At 38.9% G+C, this 17896-nt stretch overlaps 1 protein-coding gene across 1 annotated transcript in view; it reads right to left on the reverse strand.

Annotated features, from left to right (window-relative positions):
- The window catches only part of LOC139938292 (HEAT repeat-containing protein 6-like), a 62303-nt gene extending 44551 nt beyond the window's left edge, over positions 1-17752 (reverse strand). Inside the window, exons 1-15 of the mRNA XM_071933709.1 lie at positions 17579-17752; positions 15865-16110; positions 15287-15402; positions 14129-14243; positions 12701-12796; positions 11172-11606; positions 10452-10616; positions 9352-9474; positions 7379-7455; positions 6298-6430; positions 4649-4748; positions 3533-4136; positions 2496-2667; positions 1548-1643; positions 262-396 (exon numbers count right to left, since the gene is read on the reverse strand). Coding sequence (XP_071789810.1) covers positions 262-396; positions 1548-1643; positions 2496-2667; positions 3533-4136; positions 4649-4748; positions 6298-6430; positions 7379-7455; positions 9352-9474; positions 10452-10616; positions 11172-11606; positions 12701-12796; positions 14129-14243; positions 15287-15402; positions 15865-16110; positions 17579-17752 — 2787 coding nt within the window. The remainder of the gene's footprint in view (positions 1-261; positions 397-1547; positions 1644-2495; positions 2668-3532; positions 4137-4648; positions 4749-6297; positions 6431-7378; positions 7456-9351; positions 9475-10451; positions 10617-11171; positions 11607-12700; positions 12797-14128; positions 14244-15286; positions 15403-15864; positions 16111-17578) is intronic.
- Between the last annotated feature and the right edge of the window lie 144 nt (positions 17753-17896).

The raw sequence follows: 17896 nt of genomic DNA on the forward strand, positions 1-17896 counted from the left end.
AAGCGAAAATGTTGGCTGTGACATTGCAACAAAAAGGTCTATTGACCCCTTGCACGCACGTCACACGCGGCGACTGTGCCACGCTCACCATTTTTGGTGCCATAGGTATACATGTAAACGTCACGTCGCCTAAAATGTGCACTTCACTGAATAACGCACACTGACAGTGACCACCAAAATGGCACATCCAAGATTATTCTGATGATGACATCAGGTGAATAGGGTCAACAGTTACAAGTCCATTGAGATAGCTCTTCTTACCTTCAGGAGTTCAAAGCACTGTGGTCCGATGGTGGATAAACAATAACATGCTGACGACTGCAGGACGACGTTAGCTGTGTTCTGTAGTATGCCTGGTAGAGGGCCATTAAGTAGACTCTCCCATATCACAACAACCTTGGAAGAAGAGTACTGAATGAGGGAGCTGTTTCTCACAATGTTTTATACTATCAACAGCTCCTCGTTGCTCGTTACCAAGGCAGTTTTTATGCCCAGGTGAGAACACAGCCGTCGATTTCACAAAACTCTTCCTAACTTAAGACTAATCTTAGGACTTAGGACGAGTCCCAACCCTGCACTGTAGCATGCAGACCTTAAGATTAATCCTAAATTAAGACGAGTTACTCGTCTAACTCGAGATAAGACGAGTCCTAACTCTTTGTGAAATCGACCCCTGGTCTTTGACAATAGGTCTAATTACCAAAGGCGTCCAATGCCTTTATTAAAGACACTGGACACCTTTGGTAATTGTCAAAGACCAGTCTTCTCACTTGGTGTACCTTAACATACTGTATCCATAAAATAACAAACCTATGAAAATTTCAGCTCGATAGGTCATCGAAGCTGCAAGATAATGGAAGAAAAAACACCCTTGTCACACGAAGTTGTGTGCTTTCAGATGCTTGATTTCGAGAACTCAATATCAAATGCTGAGGTCTCAAAATCATTTCAAATATTTTAGTGGACTATTACTTCTTTCTCGAAAACTACGTTACTTCAGAGGGAGCCGTTTCTCACAATACTTTATACTATCAAAAGCTCTCCAATGCTCATACCAAGTAAGTTTTTATGCGCACAATTATTTAGAGTAATTACCAATAGTGTCCAGGTGCATTTAAAGGAACATTACAGAATTGGTTTTTGCTAAGAAAACAGTTGCTGGCAGTGTAAGCACTTTATGTAATCCACCATACACATAAACTGACAAACCTGTAGACGTATGAGATCGATCGGCCATCTGGGTCACAAGAGAATAGTGAAAAACCCATTACAAATTTTGCATTGCATCGATGCCAAAATAACAATGATTAAAACGTTCACTGAGTGATAAACTCAAAACGTGAAATTATATTATTTTTTTCTCATCAAATATGACATTTCAGACAGAAATATTGCAAGGGATGTTTTCAACTACATGTATCATCATTATTAGACCGTGTAAGTTTTATGTAAATCTGTGATCTTCACGATTTGTGTTTCTTACCAATTCTGTAACATTCATTTAAAGGACAGAGTTTCAAGGATGTGAGAAAGCTAAAGTAACGTACCTCTTCTGGAGTGAGTGGAACAGTCAGTTGAATTGTTGGAGACTCTAGCTCTGGATTCAATTGAGACAACATGACCTTACCGAGCTCCTCAAGAACCTGATGATTATAAAGGAAGAAACATGAATCATGATAATAATAATGATAAATTGGGAGGCTAACCATCCTTTCTTGCAGGTGAGATGCTGAATTGCGAAGGATGCAAAGGCCTAATTGGGAAGGACTGTGAAGGGGATAACCCTGCTTCAGCCCCATGAGTAGGTGGCAACATGCCCCTGGTGGCAGTTCATTTGGATTGACAGCCAAAATCATGGAAGTATAGCCCTCACATTGAAGTGGCCATCCGGCCCATGATGTTAAAGGAACATGTTGCCTTAGATCAGACGAGTTGGTCTATAAAAAGCGTTTGCAACCGTCTGTTATGAAATGCATATGGTTGGAAAGATGTTTTAAAAGTAGAACACAATGATCCACACAAATTGTCCCCAAAATTGCGTGGTTTTCCTTTTACTGTGCAAACTAACATGGTCGGCCGTTTATGGGAACCAAAAATTTGACTCCCATAAATGGACGACCGTGTTAGTTGACGAGGTAAAAAGAACACCGTGTAATTTCGAGGCATGTTTGTGTGGATCATTGTATTCTACATCTTTCTACCAATATGCATTTTATAATAATTGGTTACAACCGCTTTTCAAAGACCAACTCGACCGATCCAAGGCAACGTGTTCCTTTAAGCCCGGTTCATACTTTCTGCAAAATGTGAATGCGATACAAATTTGTATGTCACAAATTTGCAACAAATAATTTGCAACAGGTGAAATGTGTTCAGCACAGGCAAAATATTCACAGAGAAAGCAGGGCTGTGAAGTCAAAATTTGCTTTGCATTTGCATTCACATAAAGTATATACATGTATATATCCTAAAACATTTTCTAAATGTCTGCTTACCTTCAGGCCATGTAGCTGCACTGATGTATCCTTCTCATCCAGGCAGCTGATGATGATACTACACAAATGATCCAGGATGTTCCGAATGACGGCAAAGTAACCTTTGACCAGCTGGGTCATGACCTGTAGAGCCTCTAGCCTCACCGGGAGAGCTTCACTGGGAGTCAGTAACCTGATTCAAACAGAATTAAGGGCAGTGGACACTATTGGTAATTACTCAAAACAATTATTAGCGTAAAGCCTTACTTGGTAACGAGTACTGGGGAGAGGTTCATAGTATACAACATTGTGAGAAACGGCTCCCTCTGAAGTGACGTACTTTTCGAGAAAGAAGTAATTTTCCACGATATTGATTTTGAGACCTCGGATTTAGAATTTGAGGTCTCAAAATCAAGAATCTGAAAGCACACAACTTCGTGTGACGAGGGAGTTTTTTCTTTCATTATTATCTCGCAACTTCAACGACCGATTGAGCGCAAATCTTCACAAGTTTGTTATTTTATGCATATGTTGAGATACATCAATTACTCTGAATTAGTGCGGCCATGCTCTACAACTGAGCTACCCGGCCCTTATGTTGGCAGTCTCCCTATTTTGTCAATACACCTGAACAAAAGATATTGACAAAATAGGGAGACTGCCAACTAGGGCTAGAAAGCTCAGTTGATGTAGTGTCGGCACATAATCTGGGGTCGTGGGTTCAAGTCCCGGTCTTGTAATTCTTTTACTTGTTATTATTTAAAATGTAAGCCATTCAATTTTATCTGCATAAGCAAAAACTAATTAGTGCTCGACACATTTTTGCTAAGCAGAAATGAGCAGTATACCATATACAAAGTGTACATGTGACAAGGTAGTGCTCGACACATTTTTGCTAAGCAGAAATGAGCAGGATACCATTTACAATTTGTACATGTGACAAGGTAGTTTGGCTGGTAACCTTATTCTGGTAAGCATACCTTTGTTATGCTTAGCTGTTTTTTGTGTTTAAACAGATCTTTGAAATTGAGCACCTGTCCAAAATAAATCTGAATTACCTGCACACACCCATGCTACCCGCAACAGGAACCTCTAAAGGCTCTCTCAACAGCACTGCATCGGTGCACCACCTCATCAACCAGGATACCGAAACACCCTCCAAGAGATCATCACCCGGCTGATCATCACATCCTGCCGTCCGCGGTGACGCTCCCTCGTTGATAGTCAAGGAGTCTAATGAGTCTGTTGCCATGGCAATAGATGACTCTTTGGTGAGGGGATCGGTTTTATTTGGTTCAACGGCCAAGATGCCTGAATTGATTGTATACTCCTCCGACTTCGAAGCTACTGCATCAACAGAAGTTAATCTAACCCCATCGGATGATACATCCCCATCCTCTCTTGACATCAAACCCTCTCCCTTCACGGTCGGTCCTTCAACCCCATCTTCATCCCGAGGAGAATCCTTGATGTTTCTCTCCGCTCCGAGTTGCAACCTCCAGGAGGATGCATTGATTCCGGTTTGAGATGAGCTGAGGGAAGGGACGGGAGGCACTTTAAGAAAGTCCGGTGACAGGAGGAGGTCTGAGATTTCTTTGAGGGGCATGGTGGTTGAGAGGACTGCACCCATACAGGTCAGGCACGCTGTACGGACGTTGTTATCTGTGAGGAGGAACCAACAATATTTTCAAAAAAAAAAAATTAATTTGGAATTATCTTGGGTAATATTTGTACAACAAAAAAGACAAACGTCCATAGATTGACATTTAATTTACATGGTTTAAAGCTCATGTTGGTAGAAAACTTCCTTTAAAATATTACTCGCCAAGGTGCTGTAGTTATTAACAATTATTGTTGAAAAATTATTTTATGATTGATGCGACTCCCTGAAAACATTTTCTTGAGGACTAACGAAGCTGAAACTTCTACAGGTAAGTTATATTAAATACATCTTCATGCATTTTGAGTAGGGATTCATGTTATGGCCAAAATCTTGACCTACAAAAGGTATCAAAACCCTTTCAAAGGCAGTTGAGAGTTGGACATTGTCGCCAGTCTGGGGTAGCACCTAAATGTAGCTTAGGAGTGAAACATAACTAGAAAAATATGTATATAACGATTAAATAAATAAAAACCTCAACATCCACAATTTGAAATGATGTTCTAATTCCTACCTTTGTGTGAGAAGTACGGACGGATTCCTTTGACAATCTTTGTGAGAAGGCCGGGATTTAACTTGTGGTATGGAACGTTCTGCACCAGGATGGACAGGCACTGAAACATACAATAAACAGATAAAGTCAATATGATTTGTTACTTCATATCAAATTCAAAACAATGCTCCACAAAATGTTCCAGATTTACACAGTAGGGCTTTCAAAACCAAGATAAACACCAAGTAGAAAACATTTGGAGGACCTTGTTTGAATAAATGATTTAAGGCATTGCATGGTGAGGTAAGTTTTTGTAATTGTTTTATTGTGCTTTTATTTTTCAGTTTTTGTAAGGGCTGTGATATAGTTTTCTATGGGGAGCGTTTCTAAACACCTGTTATTATTATTATTATTATTATTATCAATGTATTTGGTTTGAGGTAACGCCATTTGTGTGTCTACTTGCCAGGTAGAGTTTGTTCTTAGAGAACTGTCTTTCTTTATTCTACTACCGCGGAGTAGATTTATGGGATGTTTTCGAGAGACTTTGGTAGACTTCTCAGTTCTGAAAAGAACTGTCACTGCTTTTTTTAACTACTTCCCGGGCAGAAGGTATAGAAAATTGGCTGGGAGTACCACTTTAGCTTATAGGATCATAATAACTGTACTACTGCGGAGTCAGTTCTTGAACTGGTCTTGTTTGAATAATTCAGCCTGCTTCGGCTGTACACAAATTAGATCCAGAATGCACCCCATGTTTGAACAATAGACCGATCCATTCAGCTCTGCCCCATTGCGTATTGACCAATCACAACCCATTGCGCAACCAAAAGTCTGACAAAATAAGGTCCGACATGTGTGCTTGTATGCTTAGCGCGCGCGGCAGAGTTGTGCAGAATGGCATTGGAGAGGCTCACGTGTTCTTGCTCACACGTGCGCCGTGGGCGGAGCCTAATGGATCGGTCTATTCTAGTAGGGCTTTTAAAACCAAGATAAACAACAAGTACAGCATAACCCAAGGACCTTGTTTCAATAACATTGCCCCTATTTATCTTCAAAGTTAAGTTCAGGAGTATCAAACAGCTAGAAATCTGCGATCTTCAAATAAATCCCTTCCGACTCCACCAGTTATCAAAACCAAGTCGTATGGTTCCTGCTCTTTCCAATATGCAGCAGTTCAGTTATGGACCAGTCTTCCAAGGTTGTTAAACAGGCTGAAACATCATAACAATTCAAAACCCGAGTGAAAACATATCTGTCAACTTTGTACAACTGTTGATTTTCCCTTCACAGCCCATATGGAACTTACGGTGATATGCACTATACAAAAACTTTTTATTATTATTTTTAATTCAGCGTGCTTCGGTCGATCTTCCAAATTTATGTCCAGAATGTCCCACCCGTTTTGAAAACAACCAAGGTAAGCTTGGACGGTTCCTTTTGTTACCCGGTTCTACTCGGTTCCAAATTGAGAACCGTACCTGTGGGTCCACTCTTCCATCATGTCCATGGAACCACGTACCTGCTTTCCGGTTAAAATAGGTTGGATCTTTGTGCCTGTATGCTCGGACCGAGCCCACTTATGTTTTTTATTGAACTAATGGAACCAGGTATGACTCAAAACCGAGTCTTTTTTCTGGAACCGCCCGAGCTTAACCCGAGTTACTGACCTTGATTATCTGAGTGAGTGTTGTTGAGAAACTCTCTGCCATCAGAGCTAAGAGGACGCATCGATGCATCTCCTTGATTGTAGCTGCCAGGGTGTGTGAGAATGGCGTAAACGCAGATCGTCGTTTCATATCCCTGTCAATCCAATCGCAGTATCAACCGTTAATTTCACAACTAGGTATTTTTCAGTTACCAAACACATGCATGATATTTATAAGTAGGAAAATCATTTTTGAGCACAAGAGTTGATCTACTTATTCATGGTGTATAGTTTATTATATTTATTAGGTCATTTAATCACAATTTTTCCTTATTTTCCCAACTCCTGTTTAAATGGTGTAAAATATCTATAAGTTTTCTTTTTACTATTTCAGAGCAAAATTTGAATTATGATGTCAGTGCACAGCACAAACAAACGGGTCTGTTCATAAAACTAGCCATAAATGCAAACCAAAAACGGATCGCCAGTTACATGTAGTAACATTGTTACACAAATAATCAAAAATGATGTTGAATTTGTTGAAAACAAGCAAACAAATCATAGGTTAATTTGGTTTTTTTAGTGAAAGTTTGCAGAAATGATGAACTTGTTCATAACATCTCTTAACATGGGTGAATGTTTTAGCCGTCCATGCCAACCAGCGCGGTTTGTAGAAAGGTCTATTAAGACTTTGAAGCGCTCTCCAGGGCAATTTGAGAGCAACCTTGGTCCCCATGGTTTACTTTATTTTCAACAATGTTTACAATAGTAAACCCTGGGATGGAAACTCCTTACTTGGACCCTGATTGGACAACGACTTTACAATATTAGAATATGTTCCATATTCATACGTACAGCCAGCCGCCGGCAAACAACAATGTACAAATAAGCTATTACATCTGGTACCGTACTACGAGATTATGACGAAGATGTTAATTTCGAAAAGTAGCCAGACTATTTTAATTTGCATTAGTATCCACAAATTTTGGATATGCAAATGGTCCAATACCAGGTAAGAGAGCGGTCAACCTTGTAACTGCTCGACACACCCTGGGGACGAGGTTGAAATGAGAGTGTACTGAAAGTCAGGTCAAGGATCGTACCTGTCATCTGCTGCAGCCAGGAACTGTCTTGACCCGTCCAGAAGGGCTGATAAAACAACAACGCTGCCAACTCGAGCCTGCAACAATCAGAAAATGTGGATTTTGTTTTCACAAAACTTGGGAAAGTACTAAGTATACAGTGCTTACACACATCGGTGTAAGGGTAAAAAACAAATTATATATTCTTTATTTCTGATGCAAAACAAATATCTATCAAATCGTTGCGGTACCCAATGATAACACATACACTTCCCAGCAGGCACACGACGTCTTTCTGACGTCATATTATGGTTGATTTTGAGTCGCGACGTCAGATTACCAAAAAGTGACTAAAATACAACGTCGGATTGGCGACAAGAATCAAACGTAAATTAATAACGTCGTATGGACGTCGTAAGATGGTCATGACTATAATAACTAAAATGTAACCGAAAATGAACGTTACATTTTAGGTAGATTTATAACTTAATAGTTACGTCATTGACCAGACGTTGCTTAGACGTAATTTTATTGTCATAGTCTAACCATCGTTTTATTACAACAGTCTGACCATAATAAGACGTCGCATTAATGTTTGTATTTTAACCAGATAGTAACGTCATTGAGCAGACGTTGCACAGACGTTTTTTGTATGTCCCTTTGTAACCATAACTGTATTACCATAAGCCGACCATAAACAAACGTCACATTACTGTTTGTATAATAACCAGTTAGTAGCGTCATTATATTTTGGTCAACCTGTGACGTCATTATGACGTCATAATATGTACATCAGTATTTCGTCATATTATGGTTAGCTTGCAACGGCAATTTACCGTCACGACATCATTTGCATATTATGCAAATTTTGAGGTCAGACTTAGATGTGGTTACATACTGCAACAATTATACAACAAATTAAGCGGTAATTAGATACTACAAACACATGTTTTGTTTTGTTTGTGTTAAATATCAATAGATTTTGTGATATTTTAAATGTGTGAACTAAATTTGACGGCTTTATTCCAAAATATTAATTAAAACTACAAAGTTTTAATTACAATCTATAACACCCATGAATGCAAAATTCTTGAAACCGATCGGTATATATACACATGCTGTACCATTGAATAGTATAATAGGTGCGGTGATTAGAGGGCAACGAAGGAGATCAAGCGGATTGTATGTATGTATGCATTGTATTAATTGATAATGTGAATTATTAAAAATCAATTATAACTAATAAATAATTATAAATGTAGATAATGTTAATGTAACGTCGGGTTTGGGGTATTCCAATGACGTCTAAACGATGTCATTAATTGACAATACGCCGACGTCGGTTTGTGGTCGGAAAAACTACTTGTATTATGGTCGATAACAGACGTCCTACAAACTTTCACATAGAACCATGAACCGACCATCACCCGACGTCGGAAGTTGACGTCATATTTTGGGAAATTTGCCGACGTCTAAATGACGTCTATTTATTGACCGTCTGTCGACGTCGGTTTGTGGTCGGAAAAATTACGTTGTATCATGGTCGCTAACAGACGTCGGTAATGGTCGGTAACAGACGTCCTACAAACTTTCACATAGAACCATGAGCCAACCGTCATCCGACGTCGGGATGTGACGTCGGTTTAACGTTACTATGACCAACTTGTGCCTGCTGGGTTAGGATTCGAACTGCCTCCAGCCACCAGGCTAGCTAAGTGGTCAGGTAGTAAGACATCTGCTCTAGCAATGCAAAGGTATTGGGTTCGAATCCCACCCAAGTGATTTGCCTGTGGATATCTTTTTCACAGAACTCAGGAAAGTAATACAGTGCTTTTAAAATACACATCGGCATAAGGGTAAAAAAAAATTATATACTAAGAGTAAATCAAACAATAAAGTCCCTTTTTTGATACTTACATGTATGAAAATGTTAGTGATGGAAATACAGACAAAACATGTTTAAAAAAGAGCTAGTCTGGAAACAAAGTGTTTACCTTTGGAGCAGGGTCCTTCAACATACTAGTGAAGAGGGAGAAGGTATGCATGGAACCAGCTGAAGGTGGGGTATCAGGGATGAATGCCGACCAATAACCAAATATGTACTTCTTCTCTGTATTCTGGATGAGTGACAAAAAAACATTACAAATTGTCTAAAATAAGTTGCTAAGATTTATGTGGACCAAAATAAGAAAAGAGCCGTGTTAGAGGAATAACAAGTAAATTCGCCTCCACAGTACTTAAGCAGCATGCAGCATCAGAGTCCAGCTTTCTCCAAAGACGATCAGAGCTAACTGATCGAAACGTCGAGTTGAAACCAATGGTTCTTTTCAGAACCACCCCAACTCATTTAGAGATAGTCATTACATGGTGTAACCGCAAACCTGTCCATATCGTAATTTCCACCATGCAAAGTTTCAGAACCTTCTTACAGTAAGGTATTGATTGTTGACATTTTATGACCTGCCCTCCACAAAGGAATATTCCACATACTTTGCATTTCTCACAGATTCTTTGAAGCACATAGCACAGAGTACATCCATCTTGCTTGGCCATTTTTTCTGTTCGTGCTTTGCTCACTTATAACCCTTGGAATTGGTAAATTCAAATGTGTACATACATAAATGGTCTTTGAAGCTTTGCATGGTGTGGAGAATAAGAGTAACTATAAATATAAATATTAATAGTAAACTTGTGGGTACAACCATGGGTAAAAACTTTTTTGAACATGTACGTATATTGCAATTGGTAATTCAATTTTGAGTGTTTTCCATTTTGACGTAATGTGGTCGTGGAAACAGACAGCAATGCTAATTCATAAAAGTCGAATCTAAGAAACATTACTGTCAGATTTGTTTCTCAGATTGTGTATTCCAATTACTGATTACTTTTCCTGCATGGACATAATCGTTAGCTCATAGAAGCGACCATCTTTTGAAACAAAATGTTCCCAGGTTAGTTTTAATGTATCGCTACATTGTACATTGGTGTAGGATAACAACAATCAAACATTCCAACGAACATTTCAAAAACCAAAGGTATACTTTCTCTTTAAATAAAGAAAAGACAAAAAGAGAAATTTCCCAAACAATCTCACCTTTATAACACAGTGGAGACATGCAAGAGCAGCCTGTCGTACCTTGGAGGCAGCTGCTCTTAGCTTTGAAGCCTGTCCTCCCTCTGTATCCGAGTACTCTGACTCTGAACTGCTGACTCTACCCCAGGCTGGGAAGAGGGAGGATGGGTCAACGTCATAAGGATTCTGTCGGGTTAAAAGTTTTGTTCATCAACAAAAAGTATAAATCTTACATGCAAAACGCAGTTATTTGTGTTGAAAGGTTGAATTCACATATAAAATTTAAAGGAACATTACAGAATTGGTAAGAAACAAATCGTAAAGATCACAGATTTACATTGAACTTGCTTGGTCTACTGATGATGATAAAAGAAAACATCCCTTGAATGATTCTGTCTGAAGTGTCATACATGTATTTGATGAAAAAGGGCTTATGAAACAGGGCCAAAAATTTGTTATGAGTAAGCACAGAAAGTATCAAAGCACAACAAAACCAGAACAAGGTTACCAGCATCCAAAATACCATGTCGCTTGTACATTTTGTGAACGGTATCCTGCTCATCTAAGCAATATTTTTTGCTTAAGCAGCTCTATAAAATTGGACCCAGAATACCGGCCTGATGACTCATATTGGCTAGGGACAGACTTTACTTTTCCACTAAAAACTAAGAAGCAAATTTTTCAACACCTTATTCAACATTTGAACCTGCGTGTGAAACCAATGAATATAATGTTCCATACCTGTCCAGTCATGCTCCTTCCTACATCCGTGGGTGTGGCCGATGCTACATTCGGTGACTCCGTCCCATCCATAGAAGCAAACCTTCCACCATCCCGACCCTTCTTAGGCGTCGCCGCACCCTTCTCCTGCCTCCCTTTGCCCTTCTTTTTCCCTCTCTTCCCCTGCTGAGGTTTGGGCTGGGTGAATCGCAGCCCGCTCCCGCCCCCTCCCCCAGGGCGTAGACTAAACTCCTCCTCCTCTTCTTCTTTCTTGCTCTCCGGGCTCTTTTGCTTAGCGGTAGTTGGAGCAGCTTCTTTGGGTGTCCTGGATGGGGCGGGGTCTGTTGGCTTGGACGGGGAAGGCCCAGAGTCATGCTGGTACAGAGGAGACGGGTAGATGGTTGGTGGGATAGTGAAGTTGGTTCCCACTCCTGGAAGACCATACAGCATGTAAGCCTGTTTAAGAAAAGAAAGAAATTATAGGTATGAGTTAACAGGCCTGGAATTAAACGGAGAATACAGCCTCTGATGCCCTGGTCTTGGTCTTGGTGCCCCTTTAAAAATTTCCTATATACCCTAAGATTTTTCAATGGAAGTGTCCTTTGCAAAATGAAAATGGCCTTGCCCTCTTGAACATGAAATTCCAGTCCTAATTTTTTTTTTATTGGTTTATTAAAACCATTTCAAAAGTCACAGCAAAAAGCCGAATTGCATTTGAATTACAAACATTACAATAAATATGTTAAAAATATATATTTATATAAAAAAAACGCACAAAGGCCACAAAAGACCTACGATATAAACATGGAACACCAAGAAAGAAAAAAAAATTATCAAAAGAAAAAAGATTGAACAAGGGATACCTGGCTCTTAGGTTGGCCCAATAGTTTCTTTCTCTGCCTTTTACCTCTGTGGACCCAGTTAGAATCTCACCTTGGACCTACAATGTAGCCTTGCAATGCATGTGGATGGTATTTTCAGTCGATACCTGATTGATCAGGTTTTCCAGATCTAAAGCTGATATTTCTTCAACATCATTTCTTCACAGTTATTTTTAGTTTAAGGTGTTTACAGTGCAAGGCATTCTGTGGTTTCTTTTGTTTTATTAAAAGAAAGATGTAATAAAAATAATAAAAACTTAAAGCCATTATACACCTTCGGAACAGAAAACAAAATAAAAGTTCACAGATTTACAAATAACTTACAGGGTTTACAGAAGGTAATGGTGAAAGACTTCTCTTGAAATATTATTCCATGTAATGCTTTACTTCTTGAAAAAACATTAAAACAATTATCAATTCTTGTTGTCGAGAATTATGGATTTATGTTAAACTCATGTCATGACATGGCAAAATTTGCGGAAACAAGGGTGGGTTTTCTCGTTATTTTCTCCCGACTTCGATGACCAATTGAGCCTAAATTTTGACAGGTTTGTTATTTTATATATAAGTTGTGATACACGAAGTGTTGGCCTTTAGACAATACTGTTCACCGAAAGTGTCCAATGGCTTTAAAATGTTTTCCAGGGGAAACCAAGAAGCTAAAGTTACCTTGAGTGAAGCCAGGATTGAGCCTAACTGCTGATGGTGAACTTCCTTAGTGGCTGCTAAGACATTCTGTAGACCTCGAAGTGTGCTCAGAAGAAGCTGTTTATCAAAACATAAATCGAAGTAGGATTTGAAACTTTGCATGGTGGAAACACGATATAGAAAGGTTTGCGGTAACACCATGTAATGACTATCTCTAATGACTTGGGGTGGTTCTGAAAAGAACCGTTGGTTTCAACTCGACGTTTCGATCAGTACGCTCTGATCGTCTTCTAGAGAAAGCTTCTTCTTTCTTATGTCGAAGTGTTTGAAAAAACAAAAACAAAAACACTGGTCCTTGTGTTAATCCCAGGCCTGGTTTTAAAGGGTTTGTGTACTTTTTTGGATGAGACACAAAACACAAACATCCACAGATTTACATTAAACTTACACGGTGTAAGGATAATGATGGTAGAAAGCTTCCCATTAAATATTACTTGTTGATAGGTGCTGTAGTTATTGAGAACAGATTCACACAAATAAATCTCGTCTTAGTGAGACCAAATTTATTTTACCATGTACAACAGACTTATGCAACTCTCCTGAAAACATTGCTCTGTGATTTTTTTTTTTTTTTTTTCAAAAAACTTGACAACTAATGAAGCTGAATCGTCTAAATGTAAATATATTTTATTACATACAGTACGTGTACATACGTCTTCATTCACAGTGAGTAGGGATTCATGTCGTGGGCAAAAACTTGATCTACAAAAGCTATCAAAACCTTTTACAGGAACTGTACACGTCTGGTAATTGTCAAAGACCAGGGCCCAATTTCATAGAGCTGCTTAAGCACAAAATTTTGCTTAAGCAAAAAAATCCTTGCTTAGTAAAATCAGATTACCGGCCAAGACTCCACTCAATTGTTATGCTAAGTAAACAACAGCTAAATACCAGTCACAAGCATTGTATGTGGCATGAAATTTTTGCCAGTAACATGTGAAAAACAAGCGAGGTATTTTCGTGCTTAAGCAATTTTTTTGCTTAAGCAGCTCTATGAAATTGGCCCCAGTATTATCACTTGGTGTATCCCATCATAACCATAGTACATGTATAACAAGCCTGTGAAAATTTGGGTTCAACTTATCATCGAAGTTGCGAGAAAATGATGAAAAAAAAAAACACCCTTGTTGACTAATTTGTGTTTTTTTTTTCAGATAGGAATAAAGACATTCCAGCTAGAAGTCTTTTATTATTTTATTGAGAAACTACCTCTTTCTCAAAAACTAGCTACGTTACTTCAGAGGGAGTCGTTTCCCACATTGTTTTACATGTATACTACAAACAGCTCTACAATGATCGTTACCAAGTCAGTTTTTAAGTTAATAATTGTTTCGAGTAATTACCAAACGTGTACCTTCCCTTTAATGAGGGAAAAGATTTCGTACTCACCCTAAAGTGACCATAATCATCTGTGCCTGGTTGTTTGGGCGACTGTAACACTGTGATTATTGTATTGTAGCTAGTCTGCAGATACTCTGTGTCTATCACATCACCAACATCATCCCTTCAAAACAAAAACAAAACCAAAAAGAAAGGAACGTGAATGGCAACACAGTAGGAGGATTGACTGTGTACGGTGGGGACCTACCATGATATCATATACTACAGGCTTGCATAGTATATCTTAATAGAAAGCTCTTTCTCATTTCAATTCGGGTCGTGAAAAATACATTCTGGGATCGATTTCACAAAGAGTTAGGACTCTTCTTATCTCGAGTATACAGTGCTACACACATCGGTGTATATGGGTAAAAACCAAAAATTAATATTCTTTATCCCCGATGCAAATTTAACATCTATTAAATTGTCCTAACTTAGAATTAATCTTAAGGTCTGCATGCTACAGTGCAGGGTTTAGTCTTAAGTTAGGAAGAGTTTTATGAAATCGACGGCAGAGGTAGTAAATATTCTGAGCTACACACCCTCTTTGAGTCCTGCCTGTCCTTGAAATTCACAATTTTTTATTTTATAATACCTTCTTTGCACAAACACATAAAAAATGACATTGGTGCAAAAGGGAAACCCGATCAGGTACACAGGCCCACTAAATGGGGACCCTAGAAAGACAAGGGACAAGCACAACTACAGGCACAGCGCTTTATAAATGCATGTTATTATTATTATTATTATTAACCACAGGCACAACTACAAGCACAACTACAGGTAAACAACCAAAGAAAAAAAAGAAAAAAGAAAAAAAGAAGAAAACAATGGATGATAGTGAATGGTCAGACAGTAGGAGGGTTGATCTGCAACAAGTTATGGAATAATTTTTTTTGATACACCCATTGTATCTCAGTGACTTGGTGAGAGCACTTTACACCAAAGGAAAACCTACATGTGTACTGAACTGTGGCTTGCCTGCGCAACGTGGAGGACCTTGCATAGGTCAACGACAATGGACTTTGAGTCGCCCAACATTGGCAAGCAGTTGTGTGATGGCATGAAATGATGATGACAAAAGGAAAACAACTATCACATGACAACTGAAAGGTGTTCTGTAACAAAACTACATAAAACTATCACTACTGAGCAAACTAAACTGACCTCATACATAGATTGCCAATGCACTGCACTGCTGCTCTTTTCACATCGTCTTCTTTGGAGTTGACCAGTAGCAGGAGAACACCTTGAGGAGAAGTTCCCAACAGTAGCTTCAAGAACTGCAAGGAAAAATATCAGTCTTTCTAATATTGCTTTTTCAATTGTATTCCAAGGCGATTGCATCCATGCCCCCTTGGTTCCCTTGAAATCCCCCCATAGAAACTTACAATTTCCTCATAGAGTGCCCTTTATTAAGGAGAAAATGCCCTGGTGCCATAGCACTTACAAAAACGCATACAGGCCTGCAGAGATCCTATCTGCAGGCTTGGGCGACTGTAAGTAACATCAGCAGCAGGGAAGACCTGCCCCCCCCCTCCTCCATGCCCCATGGCAAGACAGTAAGGTGCGGCATGGTCCACCCTCAGAATAGACACTAGGGGGCCCACAACGCAAGGGCAGAAATTCAATCTCACAGATGGTAACATTGCACCACCAGTCTATCAACAGACCATGTGAACCAACATTCAGAATCAGCAGTTCACCACGTTCTTTAATTCTACATAAATGAGTGACTGAATTACCTGAGAGCACTTTGGGCCATTTTCATAAACGACAGCTCCAAGAGCTCTGAGTGTCTCCGGCAGGGTCCACGGCTGACATTGCCTCATAGCATTGGTGATATACTCCAGCAGTGTCTCTACTGTTGCTTTGCTTAGTACCACCTTCTGGTGGGTAATAATAACGATGAGCTGGCATACTTTGGTTACCAGGAGCTCCTCTTGCAGGGGTACCAGCATACAGGCTTGGCTCAGCAGGCGCCCTGGTTCCTGAACACAGTGTGAGAAATCAATAGGATTGTTACATTTTACCATGGAGGTAGTATTTTACTAAGCATTCAAACTCTCTTGAGTGGAGCACATACATGTGTTGTAACGGTCTGAACACACAGTCATGATGGACGAGGGCCACTCCTCATAAAAGACCTATTTTTACAATTTTTCACAATTTATTCATACAAAAACATTTAAAGGTAATTTTTATACAAAGCTGAATCATTTTGGAGGGTTGGTTTGGTATACTTTTCCTCCGTAATTTTTGTATGTTTTTTTAACATAGTAAATATTAAGATTAATTGAATTAAGTTTAGAAAATGTACATAGTGCAAATCAGAAAAAAATATGCATAGTTTGTTTCACAATTTCAAAGCTTGTCTCCTATTTAAAAAATACATGCCGTGTCAAAAATGTAATTGGTCCTCCCCCAAAAAATATTAAACAATTCTTTATAAAAATATTTCTGATCATCTCTCATTCTCAAAACAAAAGAAAGTCAAATTTTCTTTAAACAAAGTTTTATCAAAGAATCTCTAGCTTGGCCGACCCTGTAGGCCTACACGAAGAACAGTGAAGAAACCTTTCCAATCATATCTATGTCTATGCTCTGTTGTTGGATGGATGCAGTGTGTAAAGACTGCAATTTTCCAGTGAAAGTGAGACCCCAAATTGTCAGTGTAGTCAATTTATTACAAAAGTTACCCCCCCCCCACCCGAAAAAAAAACTTCAAAAAATTAGCCTACTGTAATTTTATAAAACAATAAATATCCTATAAAAACAATATTTAAAAAAATACAATTAATTAATAACTTAAATCAACAAAACAAAATAAAACAAGAAAGGCTGGTTTATTTAATCATGTTCGAAGCCATTCCGTACACATAATTATCACTTGTTCACTAGCTAATAAAAACACACACTGCCTCCTGTACATGTACTTGCATGACTTTTGGTACATAACAATACATGGTAGCCCACCTTGTTGAGCTGTAAATGGCTCTGCTTTTAACATGGGTCTCATCACTGTCGCCAGTACTGTTACACTTACAGCCCACCTTCGATACATACATGTCTAAACAAGTCGAGTTAAATGTAATTTTTGTACACGTTTTTTTTTTTCATCACATCTGGACAAACACAAAGTCATCATTTTAGTAAGCCCTGTCATCATGGTCATTTGTTGTCATAGTATTTAGTAAGGATCCTTTAGTAATTCCACAAATGTAAGGAATAAAATGAGGTACGTTGGAGTAGTACAGTATATAATAGAACTTTTTTAAATGGGAGAAATTTGCAATCAAACTACCACGCATACCACTTGTAATGGCGACAGTGATGAGACAACAAATGTTAAAGCGGAGCCATTTTCAGCTCAACAAGGTGGGCCACCCAACAAAATAAAGTGAGAGAGCCGACCTTCGGACGGGTGCGGTGGTCGAAAACAATTAAACAATTACAAACCTGTTCAACAAGACCCTGTACGGAGTACGCAAGTGAGTTTAACTCATCCAGCAGAGAGTTGAGTTCATTCTTGTGCTTTTCTCCAGACTCAGCAACCATCCCAAGTAATCTGGAAGCACAGTGCCTATATCTCTGCCTCTCCTCCATTGCAAAATCTGCTCCAGAAGATGCCATTTTTTACTGCATAAGTTGTCGTGTCATTTCATTGCATGTGTTTTTGTGTGTTTTGAAGAGGTACAGAAACTATGTCACCTCTTTCAAAATAAAGTTTAAAATAAGATAAATAAACGCAGTGATTTTTCATTTTTGTTTTAAATA

This window comes from Asterias amurensis, chromosome 6 (genome assembly GCF_032118995.1).
Source record: "Asterias amurensis chromosome 6, ASM3211899v1".
NCBI lineage: Eukaryota > Metazoa > Echinodermata > Asteroidea > Forcipulatida > Asteriidae > Asterias > Asterias amurensis.